We start from the raw sequence: 16,322 nt of genomic DNA on the forward strand, positions 1-16,322 counted from the left end.
ACTTTTCCCTTTCAAAAAGTTTTAATATGCTATTCCTATTGCTGGGTTTTCTAATTATTATGTCTCTTTTGGTACACACCACTATAGTAAGGTGACTTCAAAAACAGACTTGTAAGTTTTTGTGTTGAAGTCTAGCAGGACCAAAAATAGCTGTTTGAAGGGTGGGGTTTTTTTTGTCTTCTGTTTTGTTTTGAAAATCAGATTTGCTGCTGATGACTGTCAGATGATGAGAGCAGTTCTGTCAGGAAAAGCCTGTTTTCCTAACAAGGAGGGCAGGCTGTAGATCTTGAAAACACAAGCAGAGCAGGCACAGCTTTCTCCGAGGTCGTTTACTCGCTGGTCCATGGCCTTCGCCCAGGTGCCTTCCCTCCTTCCCGGAGGGCACGGGCGTGGTCCCCGCCTCCCCGTGGGTTTGACCTGCTTGGACCCTCCTGGCTCCTGGCATCTCCACAGGGAGACTCTGCCCTCCATCCAGGGAAGTGTTCTGGAGCTGCGGGCTCGGTGCCGGTGCTGGGAGGGCCTCGCCCACCCCCGACAGGTGCCTTTGGCCAGGTGGTGGTGGAAACAGAGGTGGCAAGTGGTCACTTACTTCATTTTCAGGGACGCAAGACCCTGGCATGTTAGGATTTTTTTTTTAACATCAGACCCAGCTTTAGAAATAAATTAGCCAATCGAATTATTTATTAGATGGAGAATAGTGGAAGGGCCGGGGCGTGGGGAAGAGCCTTGGTGCCCGAGCAGCTGCACGTGTGCTGGTAATTGGAATCTTGTTGCTGGGTCATTTTCATTGTTTTTCAAGTACTGCCAAGTCCAAGAAAATGTATGAAAACTGAATTATATCCCCTACATCCCATGTCTGATTGAATCCTCCTCCTCGTGCGGCAGTCTCATACATCCTATTAAAATATTCAATCTTGTTTTCTTACTTGAAGAGCCTGTGTGTAAAGGGCAAACTTATAGAAAACTCGTTCCCTGGAGACAGGGCATCCAGCCACGCTGGACTATTTACATACTCTGCTGTTTGGCCGCTTCTAGGTTCCTTCCCTCCTTCGTATTTGTGAATAAGAGCTGTGGGATGCATTTTTAATTATGTGGCTGTGTTTCCAATGGAAGAATCAGACTGGGGTATTTCCCAGCTTCTTGGTTCTTTTTTAACCTTGAAAAGTTAACCAACGCGTTAACCAGTTTGTTTCGTTTGTCTTCCAGGACAGAGCTGTATCGATCTCTTTTTGGCCAACTCAGCCCCCCTGACGAAGGCCACAGGGACTGACAGCGCCCATGTCCCTCTGGCCCGAGGCCTGAGGCAGGACCTCCGCACACCCAGCCCCAAATAGAGGAACTCGGGAAATCCCGGGAACGTGTGCTGTTCAGAACACGGGCCTGACGAGTGCCCGGAAACCTGGATCCAGCATCTGTGTCACCAGTGCGTCCGTGTGCAAAGGGCTTGCCCCCCACGGCCTTGAACCACCACAAATAAAGAGTGTTTTTACTGTTGCCGCCGCTGCCACACTCGATTCCTTAAGCAGCACAGAGTGAGTGATGTGGCGTTCCCGCAGGGTGACAGGTTCTTTGGGAGGGTTTTCATTGTTTTCCCAGCCAAATGGCCGCCTTTCACAATATAAAATACTTCATGGAAGGAATAATCCTAGGGTAGATGCCGCTTTCGGGGTGAGTCACCTTTAGCGATTGATCGCGGCCATGAGGAGCAGGGAGTCCCCCAAAACCTGTCAGCTCTGCCCCGGAGGCATTGTAGCTTGGAGGTATCTGCCTATTTGTTGCTAAATACAAATCTCTGACTTCTTTTTTGTTTCCTCTTTTCACCCATAAAGATTCTTCCAGAGTCCTTTTCCATTCTCACCATTCCTAAATCACTTTATTGAGATTAGCTCTGGTGTAAATCTAGCAGGGGGAAATGATTCACTTGTTTTTCATCCAAAGGTCAAAAGCTGGAAATTAAATCCTCATAAGGGGGATTTATTGGCCTGCTGTGGTCAGTATGCAATGAGACGATCTTGCATAAGTAATGTGTGCATGCCCGCACTCAAGGCCGACCATCTCCCGGGTCCTTTGCCCAAATCTGTATTTTGAGCTATGGAATTAAAGGAATGTTGCGTACAGGCAGCTGAGGGCAGTCGTAGTTGATAACTAGTCATTGTTTTTAGAGTCAGGTTTTGGTATTGTTTTAAAATGTCAAAACCAAGTGACAGATTTTTGTGCCCAGGAATCCCACGTGTCACTGACATGGTGTCTGGGGACTGCGACACAGCGCCTAGAGGCTGGGCTCCAAACGAAGTGAGTCTGGGATGTAATCTGCATCACAGTTTAGTATTAACATCTGAGTGTGTCTGCTGGGCTCGGACGGGGCAAATGGGGGGAGGAGGATTTCTCCATCTCACATTAATTGGACCTTGGTACATCCTGATCTGTTTTTCTTGTCTTGGTAAGTTACCTCTTGGGCTTGATTGTCAAGGAAACGTTTAATTTTCAGTGTGTCTCCAGTTACCTAAAAGATCACTCAACAGAAATAGAAGATTTCCCCCACAGTCACTCCCTTCACCGTGATCACTTTTTAAAATATAGACCATCCAACCCCATCCATCTAGCCTGAGGATCCCGGATAAACCCACGTTAGAACAGCAAGTAAGTAACCTCTTAACCCGGCACTTCCCGTGAGCATGATGCAGACCCACGATTCCTAAAGAGATGCAACCTTTGTCACAGTCACTCTCTACCTGATGAAGAAAAAAATTTAAGGCAGGTCCTTCAAAATATTTGGAGTCCATCATGTTTAATTAAAATGAATTAAAATCAGGAGAGATGAGAAAGAACGGATAGAATTTTCAGTAAAGGGAGGCTTGCATTTTAAAATTCAGAGGACCACCCTCCTTCCAGCCAAGAATAAATTGGAAACTATTTTAATTGACACGGATACTGCAATTCAACTGTTACTAGAAAGACAGATTAGTTGATTGATTTGCATTTTAATAAAACGAATACTTTACATTTTGGTGGCTAATGCTGATTTTGAAATGAGTTGAGAACTGTTATCAAGAGTTTCAATCCAGGGTCCTTTTTCAGTGTTGACTGAAGCATTCCTCCCTTTTGTGCGGAGTTGGCTTATTTTCTTTTCGTCCAGTTGACTCCTTCACGCATGACCCTCCTAAACCACAGCCCCGGAAGACACCATCAGAGCAGTGAGGAAACCGCAGGGCCCACCCAGCCTAGGTTTGCACCCGGGGCCAGAAGCAGGCCATGGGCTTTGCCCTTCGGGATAGAGAAGCTAAGGCTGGTTTCTCGTCTTAGTTTATTTTACATCAAACATTAATTACAGAAAAGTGGAAGGAACAAATGGAAATAAGACTTGGCTGTAATCCCACCACTCAGAAAGATCCCCTTCTCGTAGCTAACCTGTATTCCTTCGCAGCCCTCTTCAGTATAGATGCTGTGATACCCAGTAGACTCCTCTCTGGGGGGAGGGCCCAGGGAGCAGTGCAGGTGGAAGACTTCGTTTTTCCTTCTGGACCGTTAGACATGTTACCCTTTTAAAAACAGTAAAAACAAAGTGCCCGTGCAGCATGTCCCCCTCCGCATAACACACGTATACCACCCGTTGAGAACCAGTGGTACGTTGTATTCTGCATTTTAATATTAATAGTGGATGGGAAGGTTGTTTCCACGTTTTTGCAGATCTCATTGAAGTATTTTAACTGCTAACTAATTCCATTGGGGGCATGTCTCTTCAGCACTGAACCAGATCCCCTCTTGTTGAACACTTAAATTGTTATAATTATTTGCTATTATGAATAATGTTAAAGGAAAATATTTGTGCATAAAGCTTGTTTGTTGTCTTTTAAAATTTTTTGGCATAGTTTTTTTTGGCATAGATTTTTGGGAGTAAAGTGAACCAAGTGAAAGAGTCCAAATATTTCAAACGCTCTTGGTCCCTATGACGGAGGCTTGTCTTAGGGCCCGTGCACTTCTCACCTGCCCTAGGATGGACCATCTGCAACAAAGGGTGTTGAAAGGCAGAGAGGAGGTTGGCCCTGGAGTCTGATCCTGTGGTTTATTTCTTGCTCCCCAGGGAACCCTTCAAATCAGCATCCTCCTCTGGGAGGATTAAAGAGCTGCTGCCTGTAATGTGCTTTGAGATGCTCCAATGAAAGATGGTGGACAAATAGGAAGTGACACCATCCTCTCCCTCCCCAACCTTCCTATCTGTTTTCTGGCTGCTAGATCGCATATAATTTGCTCTCCACCCTCCCCACTGGTTTTCATGCTCTTGCTACTTTCAATGCCTTCATCCTGGGGATCTCTCTGGTGGGTTTTCCTTGCCTTGTATGAGTTTATGTTCCTCCCCATACTGTCTTTGGTGCATAGCCATTCTTTCCAGGTCACCGACCAAGAACACTTGTTGAGCATCACTTGGAAACCCTGAGAGCCAACAGAACACCAGAGAAAGCCAGCTCCGACCAGTTCAGCAACAGACACTGCATCTCCAGTTCAGAAAAGTTTCCTTTTAGTGGTTGAGTTTCCTGGTCTCCACATATGACTTCTACAAGATTATTGCCTCTTTATCTCTTACCATTTCATCCAAAGGGAGCTGAGTTTGAGGCTCAGTGGATCCAAATGGGACATTCGTCAACCTTCACCACCACGGAGGGGTCACTGTGTATGTGGGACACCAAGATCTGTGTCTCCCTGGGCCAGGCTCACAGGTGAGGAGCAAAACTATAGAGAGGAGAGGTAAAGGGTGTCATGGAGAAGCCTGAGGCTGTGGCTGCAGAAATGTGGGTGTTTTATGCCAGGGCAGCTGGCGCCCGTCTGCTGACACCCTGATAGGCTACCCTGTGCACGTGGCGTTTAAGAAAGGCAAATACAAGCAGTGAGCCTTGTCTAAAGTGAATGAACCTTGTTTTCTGCATCTGAGTTTGTGTTTTTGCTTTTTGATTTATGTGTGTGTTTGTGTACCGGGGGGCGGCAGTTGTGCTAGGCATTAAGTTGAGTTTGCCTTGGTCATTCTCTTTTTTTGTTTAAATCTTATCTATCTCATTTCCTTTCTTTCTTCCTTTTTTTTTTTGCTTTGTCTTTCTTCATAACATTTCAGAAATAATTGCCAGTAATTTGGTAAGTTCATTAACTAATTCTTAAGTCCAGGGGATCCATATCGCCCTACTGATTTGTGTATGTTCAGTTTGTCCAACAGCCGTATTGATGAAGCCCTCGTTACCTGCTCCTTGTCTGGAGAGGAGGGGAATGGTGCAAATGCAGAGTGAGTATGCCTTATCTAACTTCGTTTTTCTTGCATATCTGTAGATTTCCTTTACTGGGTCATCGCCTCAGCGGCATTTATATTCCTGAGAAGTTTGCTTGGTTTATTTCCCTGGTTCAGGGTTCTCAGTTCATTTGTTGAGGTCACGGACACTGAATTCTCAGAAAAGAGAATTTAAAAGAACGTAGAGAAAAAACAAAACAAAACCAATCCCACATTACCGATAGGGTAGAGAAAGAATATAAGGTCCCCGATAGGCACGGTGACAGTAACACATAAAGATTCCTGCCCACCCTCCTCCATCCCTGTCTTTCTCTTTACGGCTGGGTCGGAAATGAGCTCAGCCTGCCCTCGGCCGGTAGGCTCCCCGCCACGTGGTGCTGGCTGCTTCTGCCGCCCTCATCTACCCTCCCCGAGGTGTTTAGGGGTGTGTTACCGGCTCTCACAGAGACTTGGGGGCACAGAATTCATCCTTGAAGGGGCTGATGTGACATTCTGAGTCAAGGATTGATTTGAACAGAAGGTGGCGTAATGGCAAGAACCTTGGATCAGAAATCAGACCTGCCAGGTGTGACCTTGAGGAAGTCTTTTGACCTCTGGGCCTCAGGGGTCCTCCTCAGTACTGGGAGGGTCAGCCACGCTGGTTCCTGAGGACCTCCTCGTCCTAAAGCAGCGGTTTCTATGGAAAGGCAGCTTGGGTCTAGCACCAATGCAGGAATGTTTTTGCCATCCATTCATTCAGGTATGTGTTGACCTCCTGCTGTGTGCCAGGCGCTGGGGGAGGTTTACAGAGCACAGGGTTGTTTGGGCAGCTGACCTGGTCTCTAGTGGGGCTCTGTTCCCCTCTTCAGTCGAGTGAGTCCTGAATTCTCTAACTTCGGTCTGATCAGACCCATTACCTGCGCTGGAGTTGCCTCTGTTAATCCTGGCGGGAGTCCTGGCAGCCCAGGCTCTGGCCGTTTTTCAGGCTCAGCATCACTCTCCCAGGGCTCCTGCTCTACAGGGCGAGAGCTCGGCGGGGCAGGAGGGCAGCAGCCCTGGTGCTCGTGGGCTTCCAAGAGCCAGACCCTGGGATGGCCCGGGGCGTTAGTACGCAGGTGGGGCTGACGCTGAGCGCCCCGCACCTAGGCCGCTGCTCCGTGGCTCCCGCTCCTCCACGGCGAGGGCGGCTCCGGGCTCCAGGGCTTCTTGCGCCCTCGTGGCCCGCTGCCTTCCCCTCTTACCCTCCTGGGGAGCCTCTTCTAACCCCAGGCGCGTCCAGAGGGCCTAGACCACAGCTGTCCAGTAGCACTTCCGGGGAGGATGGGAGCCCAGGCAGTCAGTAGTCACCAGCCACGTGTGGCTTTTGCGCCCTTGCAGCGTGGCTGGTGGCCACCGGATTGGCTAGATGAGGTCGACGCGGGTACTTCCCAGCCTTTCACAAGTCCCAGCAAACGCCAGAGCTGGAGCCGGGTAAGTGCTAACAGGTGAGGCGGCGAGAGCTGCCGCTGTCCCGAGGCCGAGGGGCCCAGCCGGGTCGGGGGCCCTGCTCCAGGCTCGGCAGCGGCCGAGAGTGTGACCTGGGGCTCACGAGGGGGCAGGAAGCGAGGGGTTTCCCGCCTCGGTGCCCAGCGTGGCCGAGGGGAGCCTGGGAGCGAACCCGGCCCCGCTCTCCTCCTGAGGGTTGAGGCCGGGAACGGACTCCCTGAGGCCATAAAATTATTTTCCAGTTTGACTTGTGTCCTTTAAAGTTGTAGCGCACTGCACTTGGTTTCAAGAGCTAAACGTAAGGCTAATGCGGAACACTTTCCATGTGATAACTCCGAGTTCATATTGTTGGGGGAGATAAGCCGTAGGAGCAGGTGCTTTTGAATTCACTTATCGGCGTTCGCGCAGCCTCCGCGCCGCCTCGCCCCCCACCTGGGCGCTGTGAGGTTCCGGGAGGGTCTCGGCAGCGGAGGCTTTTCATCTGCTGACCTCGCTGCAAAGGTCAGGCCTTTGTTCGCGGCGGGAGCGCGGGCCCAGGTGTGCGCCGGCCCGAGGGGAGGGGAGGGGAGGGGAGGCGAGGGGAGGGGAGCGCAGCCCTGCGGAGAGTCTGCGTGTTAAGCTCACATCCTGGTCTTCGAGGAGGAGGGTAAGGGGACGAATGCAAGGCCTAGTTCTCAGTTATGTAATTAAACCGAGATGTGCCTTTCTGAAGGAGCAAAAAGAGGCCAAGGACAGCTTAATTGAAACCTTAAGATTGCTTCTCCAGGAGTGGCCCGAGCAAGTGGGCCGAGGCAGACTGTCACCGTCTGGCTGGCGGGCCACGTGGCCCCGCAGGTGCCGTCCACGGGGGGTGGGGGGTGGGGGGGTTCGCTTGGCACGGGAGCCTCCCCTTCGCTTCCTGGGAGGATGAGCCTTTGGTTCCTCGGGTCCCAACGGGGAGGTCCACACGGGAACTGGCCGCGCTGATGCCGCCTGGGCTCGGCACTGACCCTCCCGTCGCCCTGTGGGTCCCTAAATAGCAGTGCCTCGCAGCTCCCCCCGACCGGTCTCGAGGGCCTTTAAAAGGCACGCCTCTCTCAGCGAGGCCGTCGGCCAGGCCGGCTGTTACGAAGTCGTTCATTACCAGATAAGTGACGGCGAAACAGTGACGCTTTATTAACTGCAGACAGGGCTGCTCCTGAGAACCCAAGCGTGCGCTCTTGATACCTGTGTATCTACTTGCTCCGGACTGGAGGGACTCTCCTCCTCTCTCCTTCCCTCTATCCCACCCCCAGAAGAGAATTTCAACTTTAAGACAAACAACTTCATTTACAAGTGTGTCTCTAATTAGCTGCAGAATTAGGAAAGCTGAGTTTCCCCCCATAGATCGGCTAAACCCTCGAGGGAGACTGGTGGGATAGAGAGAATCGCATTTCCAATTATTTTGTTGAATTGCTAATTTAGTTATTGTGCCTGGTGTAATTGTGATGGGTATTGGGTGTGCAATTCAATTTGTTTTAAATATTTGTGGGAAGGCTGATCAGTAATGGAGCTGACCTATTTTGTGGCCCAAATTGAGAAAAAAAAAGCCTAAAACACAACAGCCACAAAGATATAGTTTGTTTCCATTTTTATTCTGATGTCTCTCATCCTCTTAAGACCATTGATGCAACAAAAGGATTAAATTAAAAGATGACAGCACTTTGATCTTCTCCCTTTGAAAGCTTAACTGTCCTTGGTCGTTTAACATGCAGATATTTTAGGGTGGAGTTTCAGACGCAAGGCTGGAGTTGAGAGGTTTCTGCCTCTCATAATTGCGCTTTTGTGTGTGCCTAGACGTGGTTTGGGTGGTTGACTTTTGTATGCGCGTGTATCAGGCGGTGGAGGTAGTGTCTACAGCACCCAGGGCCAAATCAGTCCAGCTCCTGGGGTTGGGAGACCCTGTGGGAAGGCAGGCACCTTCCCTCCAGGCAGCGCCGCTCACAGGGGTCGGCAACCCGGGCAGTGTTTGCATCTGCTCTGCCCCGGGTAGGCTGTGCTGGTGGTTAGTTGAGCCTGTGTGCTTGTGACCAGGGTTATGTGTGAAGTCCCCTCACTGCTGGCTGTGACGCCAGGCGGAGCTCCCTGACGGCCGGCCGAGCTCGAATTTCCCTCTTCAGGGTCTCCCCACCACTCAGCCAGCGTCTGGACCAGCAGGAGTACCTGTGATGTAATATTGTTTACATGCCTGTCGGGTGCTGAGTAAATCAATCCAGCCTGGGCCTGGAGCAGGGCTGTGGCTTGTAGGGAAGAGCATCAGCTAGGGCTCTGCTGGGACTTCAGGTCACAGAAACGAAGTGCAGGACTCTGCCTGGTTATTGTGAAACGTGCGTGTGAGTACCAGGTTTTGTGACGGCCAAGGTTGCTTGCAGGTGACTGGAGCCCTCACCCCTGGTGTCATCCTGCTGGGCCTCTGCTGGGTCCCAGCAAGGCCTTCTCAGACACAGGCAGGGCTTGGTTGGGTGAGATCAGAGGGTGGTAGACCAGAATAGATTTGGAGGAAAAGTAGTAATAAAATGGGTCATAGAAGCAAAATGATCCTAAAAAGATCATTTTGTAACTCGATTAACTTAGAAAGGTACCAGGGTCAGTCTCTGTGTTTAGCTGCTGAATAGAAGTTTAAACTTTATTCCTACATGAGAGATCACCAGGGGTCCTGCTTTTCTCTCAACAAGACTTTCTCAAGGAACTGGGAGGGAAGAGCTAGAGGACACAGCTCTGGATCTGGAGGAGGATCTGAGTCCTGTGGGAGGGTAGACAGGAAGACAGTCATTGCACAGGCGATGCTGTGAGCTGAATATAAACCACTCCCTGGGGAGTCTGCGAGGGTCTCCGCACAGAGAACCGTGGGTGTCGGAGGAGGGGTTTGCTCTGTGGAGCAGAGGCAGGAGGGCAGACTGTTGGGTGTTGGTGGTAAGGTTAGTGCACTCCTACTCCTTGCTGGTTACGGTTTTTTGCAGCTTTGATATTGAGGTGTAATTTACTTAGCATAAAATTCACTCATTGTAAATGTACAATTACAGGATTTTTAGTAAGTATGTAGAGCTGTGCTACCATCAGCACACTCCATTTTTAGAACATTTCATCACCCCAGCAAATAACTGTGCTGGTTTGCAGTCAATCCTCAATCCCATCCCCGCCCCAGGGCAATGACTGATCAGCTTTCTGTAGCTATAGATTTGTCTTTCCTGGATGTTTCATTTAAATAGGATCATATTGTACAATATGTAGTCTTTGTGTGCGGCTTCTTTCACTGAGCTTAATGGTTCAGCCAGCAGAGCATATGTGGTTAATTTGTTTCTTTTTGTTGCTGACTGGCACCCAGTGTATGGATACACCATATTTTATCTATCTCTTTGCCTACTGATGACCATTTGGGTTGTTTCCAGATTTTGGCCATTGTGTATAAAGCTGATATAAACAATCACAAGTCTTTGTGGAACATGTTTTCATTTCTCTTGGCTGGATACCTAGGTGTGGAATTTTTTTTTTTTTTCATTGAGGTATAGTTGCTTTACAATGTTGTGTTAGTTTCTGAATTGCTGGGTCATATGGTAAGTTTATGTTTAAGCTTTTGAGAAACGGCCAAAATGTTTTCCACAGTGGCTGCACTTTACACTCCCAGCAGCAATGTGAGAGTTCCAGTTGCTCCACAGCCTCACTCCTTATTGTCTATATTGTGATTATAGCCATTCTAGTGAGCAGTGGGCTCTCATTGTGGCTTTAATTTCTATTTCCTTAATGACTAGTGATGTGGAACAGCTTTTCATGTGTTTATTAGCCATTCATGTATCTGCCTTCTTTGGTGAAACGTCTTTTCAGATCTTTGGCTCATTTTTTTTTTTAATTAATTTATTTATTTTTGGCTGAGTTGGGTCTTCGTTTCTGTGCAAGGGCTTTCTCTAGTTGCGGCGAGCGGGGGCCACTCTTCATCGCGGTGCGCGGGCCTCTCACTGTCGCGGCCTCTCTTGTTGCGGAGCACAGGCTCCAGACGCGCAGGCTCAGTCGTTGTGGCTCACGGGCCCAGTTGCTCCGAGGCATGTGGGATCTTCCCAGACCAGGGCTCAAACCCGTGTCCCCTGCATTGGCAGGCAGACTCTCAACCACTGCGCCCCCAGGGAAGCCCCTTTGGCTCATTTTTAATTGAGTTGCTTGTCTTATTACATCATAAGAATTCTTTATATATTCTAAATACAGATTCCTTATCAGAAAATGATTTGCAGATATTTTCTCCCAGTCTATAGTGAGCCTTTTCATTTTCTTAATGTTGTCTTTTGAATCATAAACATTTAAAATTTTGATGTTCTAATTTATCAGTTTTTTTTTCTTTTATGGATTGTTTTTGGTGTCAGATCTAAAAAATCTTAACGTGACCCAAGGTCATAAAGATTTTTCTCCTGTTTTCCTCCGAAGTTTTATAGTTTTAACTCTTACATTTAGGTTTATAATCCATTTTGAGTTAATTTTTGCATATGATGTGAGGGTCTAAAAATATAATTTTGCATGTGCATATCCAATTGTCCCAGTATCATTTGTCGGAAAGACTATTTTTCCCCTTGTTGAACTGCCTTAACTCCTTTGTAGAAAATCAACTGACCATAAATGTGAGGATTTATTTCCAGCCTCTTAATTTTGTTCCATTCTATTTGCCTGTTTTTACACCAGTGAAAGTTTTGTAATTGGATAGTTTAATTCCTCCAAATTTTTATCAAAATCATTTTGGCTATTCTGGGTCCATTGTATTTCCATGTACATTTTGGGATAAATTTGTTAATTTCTATAACAACGCCTGCTGGGATTTTGATAGGGATTACATTGAATCTATAGATCAATTTAAGGAGAATTGCCATCTTAACAATGTTGTCTTCCAACAATGTTGTATTCCATGAACATGGAATATCTCCTCATTTATTTATATTCAGTTTCTCTCAGCAGTGTTTTATAATTTTCAGTGTACAGATCTTGCAGTTCTTTTGTCAAATTTATTCCTGAGTATTTTATTGTTTTTGATGATATTGTCAATTAAATGTTTTTCCTTAATTTCATTTTTGGATTGTTCCTTGCTAGTATATAGAAATGCAGTTGATTTATTTGGTGGTTCTAGTTTTAAAAAATGGATTCCTCCCACAGGATCATTTCATCTGTGAATAAAGACAGTTTTAATCCTTTCTTTCCAATATATAAGCCTTTAATTTTTATTTATTTAGCCTATTGCACTGGCTAGAACCTCTGATACAATGCTGAGTAGAAGTGGCAAGGGTTAATATTCTTGCCTTATTCCTGATCTTAAGAGGAAAAATATTCAGTCTTTCACCGTTAAGTATCACATTAGTTGAGGTTTTTCATATAAGCCCTTTGTCAGGTTGAGGAAATTCCTTTCTCTTCATAGTTTGCAGAAAATTTTTATCTGGAATGGCTGTTGGAGTTCACGAAATGCTTTTTCTGCATCTATTGAGATGATCATGTGGTTTTTGTCCTTTATTCTATTAATACGGTGTATTACATTAGTTCATTTGGATGTTAAACGCACTTTGCAGTCCTGGGACAAATCACATCTGGCTATGGTGTATAATTTTTTAAAAATATACTAGCAAATATGTTCAATTTGCTAGTATTTGCTAAGGATTTTTCTGTCTATCTTAATGAGAGATATTGGTCTATAGTTTTCCTTTCTTTTGATGTCTTTGTTGGCTTTGGTATCAGGATAATACTGGCCTCTAGAATGAATTGGAAAATGTTCTCTTCTGTTCTCCAAAAAAGTTTGTGAAAGATTGGTATTTCTTCTTTAAATATTTGATAGCAAATTCAACAGTGAAATCTTCCAGGACTGGGCTTTTCTTTGTGAGAAGGTTTTTAATTACTAATTTATTTTTTTTTTAATGTGTTAAAGGTCTATTCAGATTTTCTGTTTCCTCTCAAGTCAGTTTTGGTGAATTTGTGTCTTTCTAGGACATTTTATTTAAGTTGTCTAATTTGTTGGCATAGAGTGGCTTATAAAATTCCTTTATAATCCTTTTAATTTCAGTACAAGGTCACTAGTAGGGTCTCCTCTTTCATTTCTGATTTTGGAAATTTTGTCTTCTCTCTTTTCATCTTGTTTGTCAATTAAAAAAGATCTTTTCAAAGCACTGACTTTTGGTTTTATTAATTTTTCTCTATTTTTTGTTTTCTATCTCATCAGTTACCACTCTAGTCTTTATTTTTTCATTCATTCTGCTCGCTTTGGGTTCAGTTTGTTCTTTTTTACCCCCCCGTTTCTTAGGATGGAAGTTATTGATCCAAGGGCCTGTTACTGTTGAATTGTCTATTTATTCTTTTTTTTTTCTGGCTGCATTGGGTCTTTGTTGCTGCGCGCGGGCTTTCTCTAGTTGTGGCGAGCAGGGGCTACTCTTTGTTGCAGTGCGCAGGCTTCTCACTGCAGTGGCTTCTCTTGTTGTAGAGCACGGGCTCTAGGCATGCGGGCTTCAGTAGTTGCAGTACATGGGCTCAATAGTTGTGGCTCACGGGCTTTGGAGTGCAGGCTCAGTAGTTGTGGCACACGGGCTTAGTTGCTCCGTGGCATGTGGGATCTTCCTGGACCAGGAATCAAACCCGTGTCCCCTGCAATGGCAGGCGGATTCTTAACCACTGCACCACCCGGGAAGTCCTGCTATTCTTTTATTAACTTCTGTTAATTTTTCCCTTATGTATTTTGGGGCTCTGTTTTTAGGTGTGTATACATTTATAATTGTTGTAGCTCCTGACAAATTGATGCTTTAATCATTATAATTTTTCCTCTTTGTCTCTAGTGATATTTATCTTAATGTATATTTTCTCCAATGTTAATGTAGCCACTCCAGCTCTCCTATGGTTACTGTTTATATGGTATATGGTTTTCTATACTTTGTCTTTGAATCTAAAGTGTGTTCCTTGTAGACAGCATAGAGTTGAGTTTTCTGTATCTAGTCTGAGAGTGTCTGCCTTTTGATTGGAGTGTTTAGTCCTTTCAAACTTAGTGTAGTTACTGATAAGTTTTTTGTCCGTTTGTTCCTCCTTTATTGCCTTCTTTTGTGTTAAGTAGTATGCCATTTTAATTCCATTGTTGTTTTGTTTACCATGGATTTATTCTTTTTTAAAAATTGTGGTAAAATACTTAAAATTTACTATCTTAACCATTTTAAAGTGTACAGTTCAGTAATGTTAAGTATATTCCCATTGTTGTGCAACAGATCTCCAGAACTTACTCATTTTGTAAAAACTGAAACTCTATACCCATTAAGCAATAACTCCCCATTTTCCTCTCCCTCAGCCCCTGGTAACCACCATTGTACATTCTTTTTCATGAATTTTAACTACTTTATTTTTTATTTAAAAAAAATTTTGGCCACACCATGCGGCATGCAGGATCTTAGTTCCCCGACCAGGGATTGAGCCCGTGCCCCCTACATTGGAAGGGCAGAGTCTTACCCGCTGGACTACCAGGGAAATCCCTTGACTACTTTAGATATCTCATATAAATGGAATCATACAGTATTTGTCTTTTTTGTGACTGGCTTATTTCACGAAGCATAATGTTCTCTGCTTTCAATTCTTTTGGATATATATCTAGAATTGGGATTGTTGGGTCATACAGTAATTCTATTTTTAATTTTTTTCAGGAATTGCCACACTGTTTTCCATAGTGGTTGCACCATTTTACAATTTCACCAACAGTGCAAAGGGTTCTAATTTCTCTACATCTTTGCCAACACTATTTTCTGGTTTTTTGATAGAAGCCATCGTGATGGGTGTGGGGTGATATCTCATTGTGATTGATTTGCATTTCTCTAAAGATTAGTGATGCTGAGCATCTTTTCGTGTGCTTTTTGGCCATTTGTATATAATCTTAAGAGAAATGTCTATTCAAGTTGTATGCCCATTTTAAAATCAAGTTATTTGGGTTTTTCTGTTGTTGAATTGTAGAAGTTCTTTATATATTCTGCATATTAACCCCCTATTAGATATATCATTTGCATTTACTATATATTTTTAAGTTATTTTCTTAGTGGCTGTTCTAGGGATTACACTACAATCTATTTGAGATAAATACTAACTTCTGGTAAAATATAGAAATTTGTTTTTGATATAGCTTAATTTTTCTTCCCCTTTGTCTAATTATCATATCACGTTTATATATGCTATAGACCCCCAAAATATAGCAATATAATTATTGTTTTATGTAATTTTATTTCTTTTACAAAGTTAAAAGAGAACACACACACACTGTCTTTTATATTTACTCATATATTTACCTTTTCAAGTGCCTCTCCATATCTTTGTGTAGATTCAAATTACCATCTGGAATCATCTGAATGGTTGCCTTTAATTCTTATAAAGCAAATTTTCTATCAGTGAATTCTTCCCCTTTTTTGGTGGTGGTGGGGGATATCTTTATTTCATCTTTGTTTTGCTGGATATAGGATTTTTGGTTGACAGTTGTTTGTTTAAATTCTTGTAGCACTTTGAATATATCAGCCCACTGCCTTCTGGCTTCCATTGCTGTTATTTGTCATTTATTATTTGTTTTGTTGTTCCTCTATATATGATGAGTTGTTTTTCTCTAGCTTTTTTCAAGACTTTGTCTTTTAACAGGTTGGCTATGAAGTGTCTAGGTATAGATCTTTTTGTATTTATCCTTCTTGGGATCTATTGAGCTTCTTGGATCTGCAGGTTGTTTTCCATCATATTTGGAAGGTTTCAGCCATGATTTGATTTTTCCTGTCCCTTTGTCTACTCTCCTTCTGGCATTCCCATTACACATCAATTGTTATACCTGATGTTGTTGTATGGATCTCTGAGGCTCTGTTCATTTTTCATTCTTTCTTCTTTCTGTTCTTCATGTTGGATACTTTCTATTGCTCTATCTTCAAGTTCACAGATTCTTTCTTCTGCCTTCCTGAGTTTACTATTTAGTCCCTCTAGTTAATTTTTCATTTGTTATTGTACTTTACAACTCCAGAATTTCTTTTTTTTCATTGTGGTAAAATATACATAACATAAACTTTACCATTTTAACAGTTTTTAAGTGCACAGTTCAGCAGCATTAAGTACATTCACTTTGTTGTGCAACCATCACCACTGTCCATCTCCAGAACTTTTTCATCATCCCAAACTGAAACCGTACACTCATTAAACAATAACTCCCCATTTCCTCCTCCCTACAGCCCCTAGTAACCCCTATTCTACTTTCTGTCTCTGTGAATTTGATAATTCTCCATACCTCATATAAGTGGAATCGCACAATATTTCCCATTTTGTATCTGGCATAATGTGTCACTTGCATAATGTCTTCAAGGGTGAAAGCTCTCTTCTAGGTTGCATTCATCTTGTTGTATCCCCACATGGTCACAAAAGTACTTGTTAGTATGGGCAAAAATGCTGTTAGCTTTTTCTTAATTCAGGGCCTGGATGTCTTTGTTTCCGTCTCTCCTCACCCCAATCCTTCCTGGTCACCCCAGAAGGCCAGTCATAGAATCAGGATGTCTGGGATTAGGCCCATCATCCGACCCACTTTGAGCTGCCATCTGTCTCATCTCCTTACAGTTCCTAA

At 44.5% G+C, this 16,322-nt stretch overlaps 1 protein-coding gene across 2 annotated transcripts in view; it reads left to right on the forward strand.

Moving 5' to 3' along the window:
• AATF (apoptosis antagonizing transcription factor) overlaps positions 1-1,494 on the forward strand; it is a 103,048-nt gene extending 101,554 nt beyond the window's left edge. For both annotated transcript variants that reach the window (XM_082440026.1, XM_082440027.1), the window contains one exon: positions 1,207-1,494. In XM_082440026.1, coding sequence (XP_082296152.1) covers positions 1,207-1,270 — 64 coding nt within the window. In that variant the 3' untranslated portion in view covers positions 1,271-1,494. The remainder of the gene's footprint in view (positions 1-1,206) is intronic.
• Positions 1,495-16,322: the final 14,828 nt, after the last annotated feature.

Source organism: Balaenoptera physalus (assembly GCF_965194825.1).
Source record: "Balaenoptera physalus genome assembly, chromosome: 20".
NCBI classification, from domain to species: Eukaryota; Metazoa; Chordata; class Mammalia; order Artiodactyla; family Balaenopteridae; genus Balaenoptera; species Balaenoptera physalus.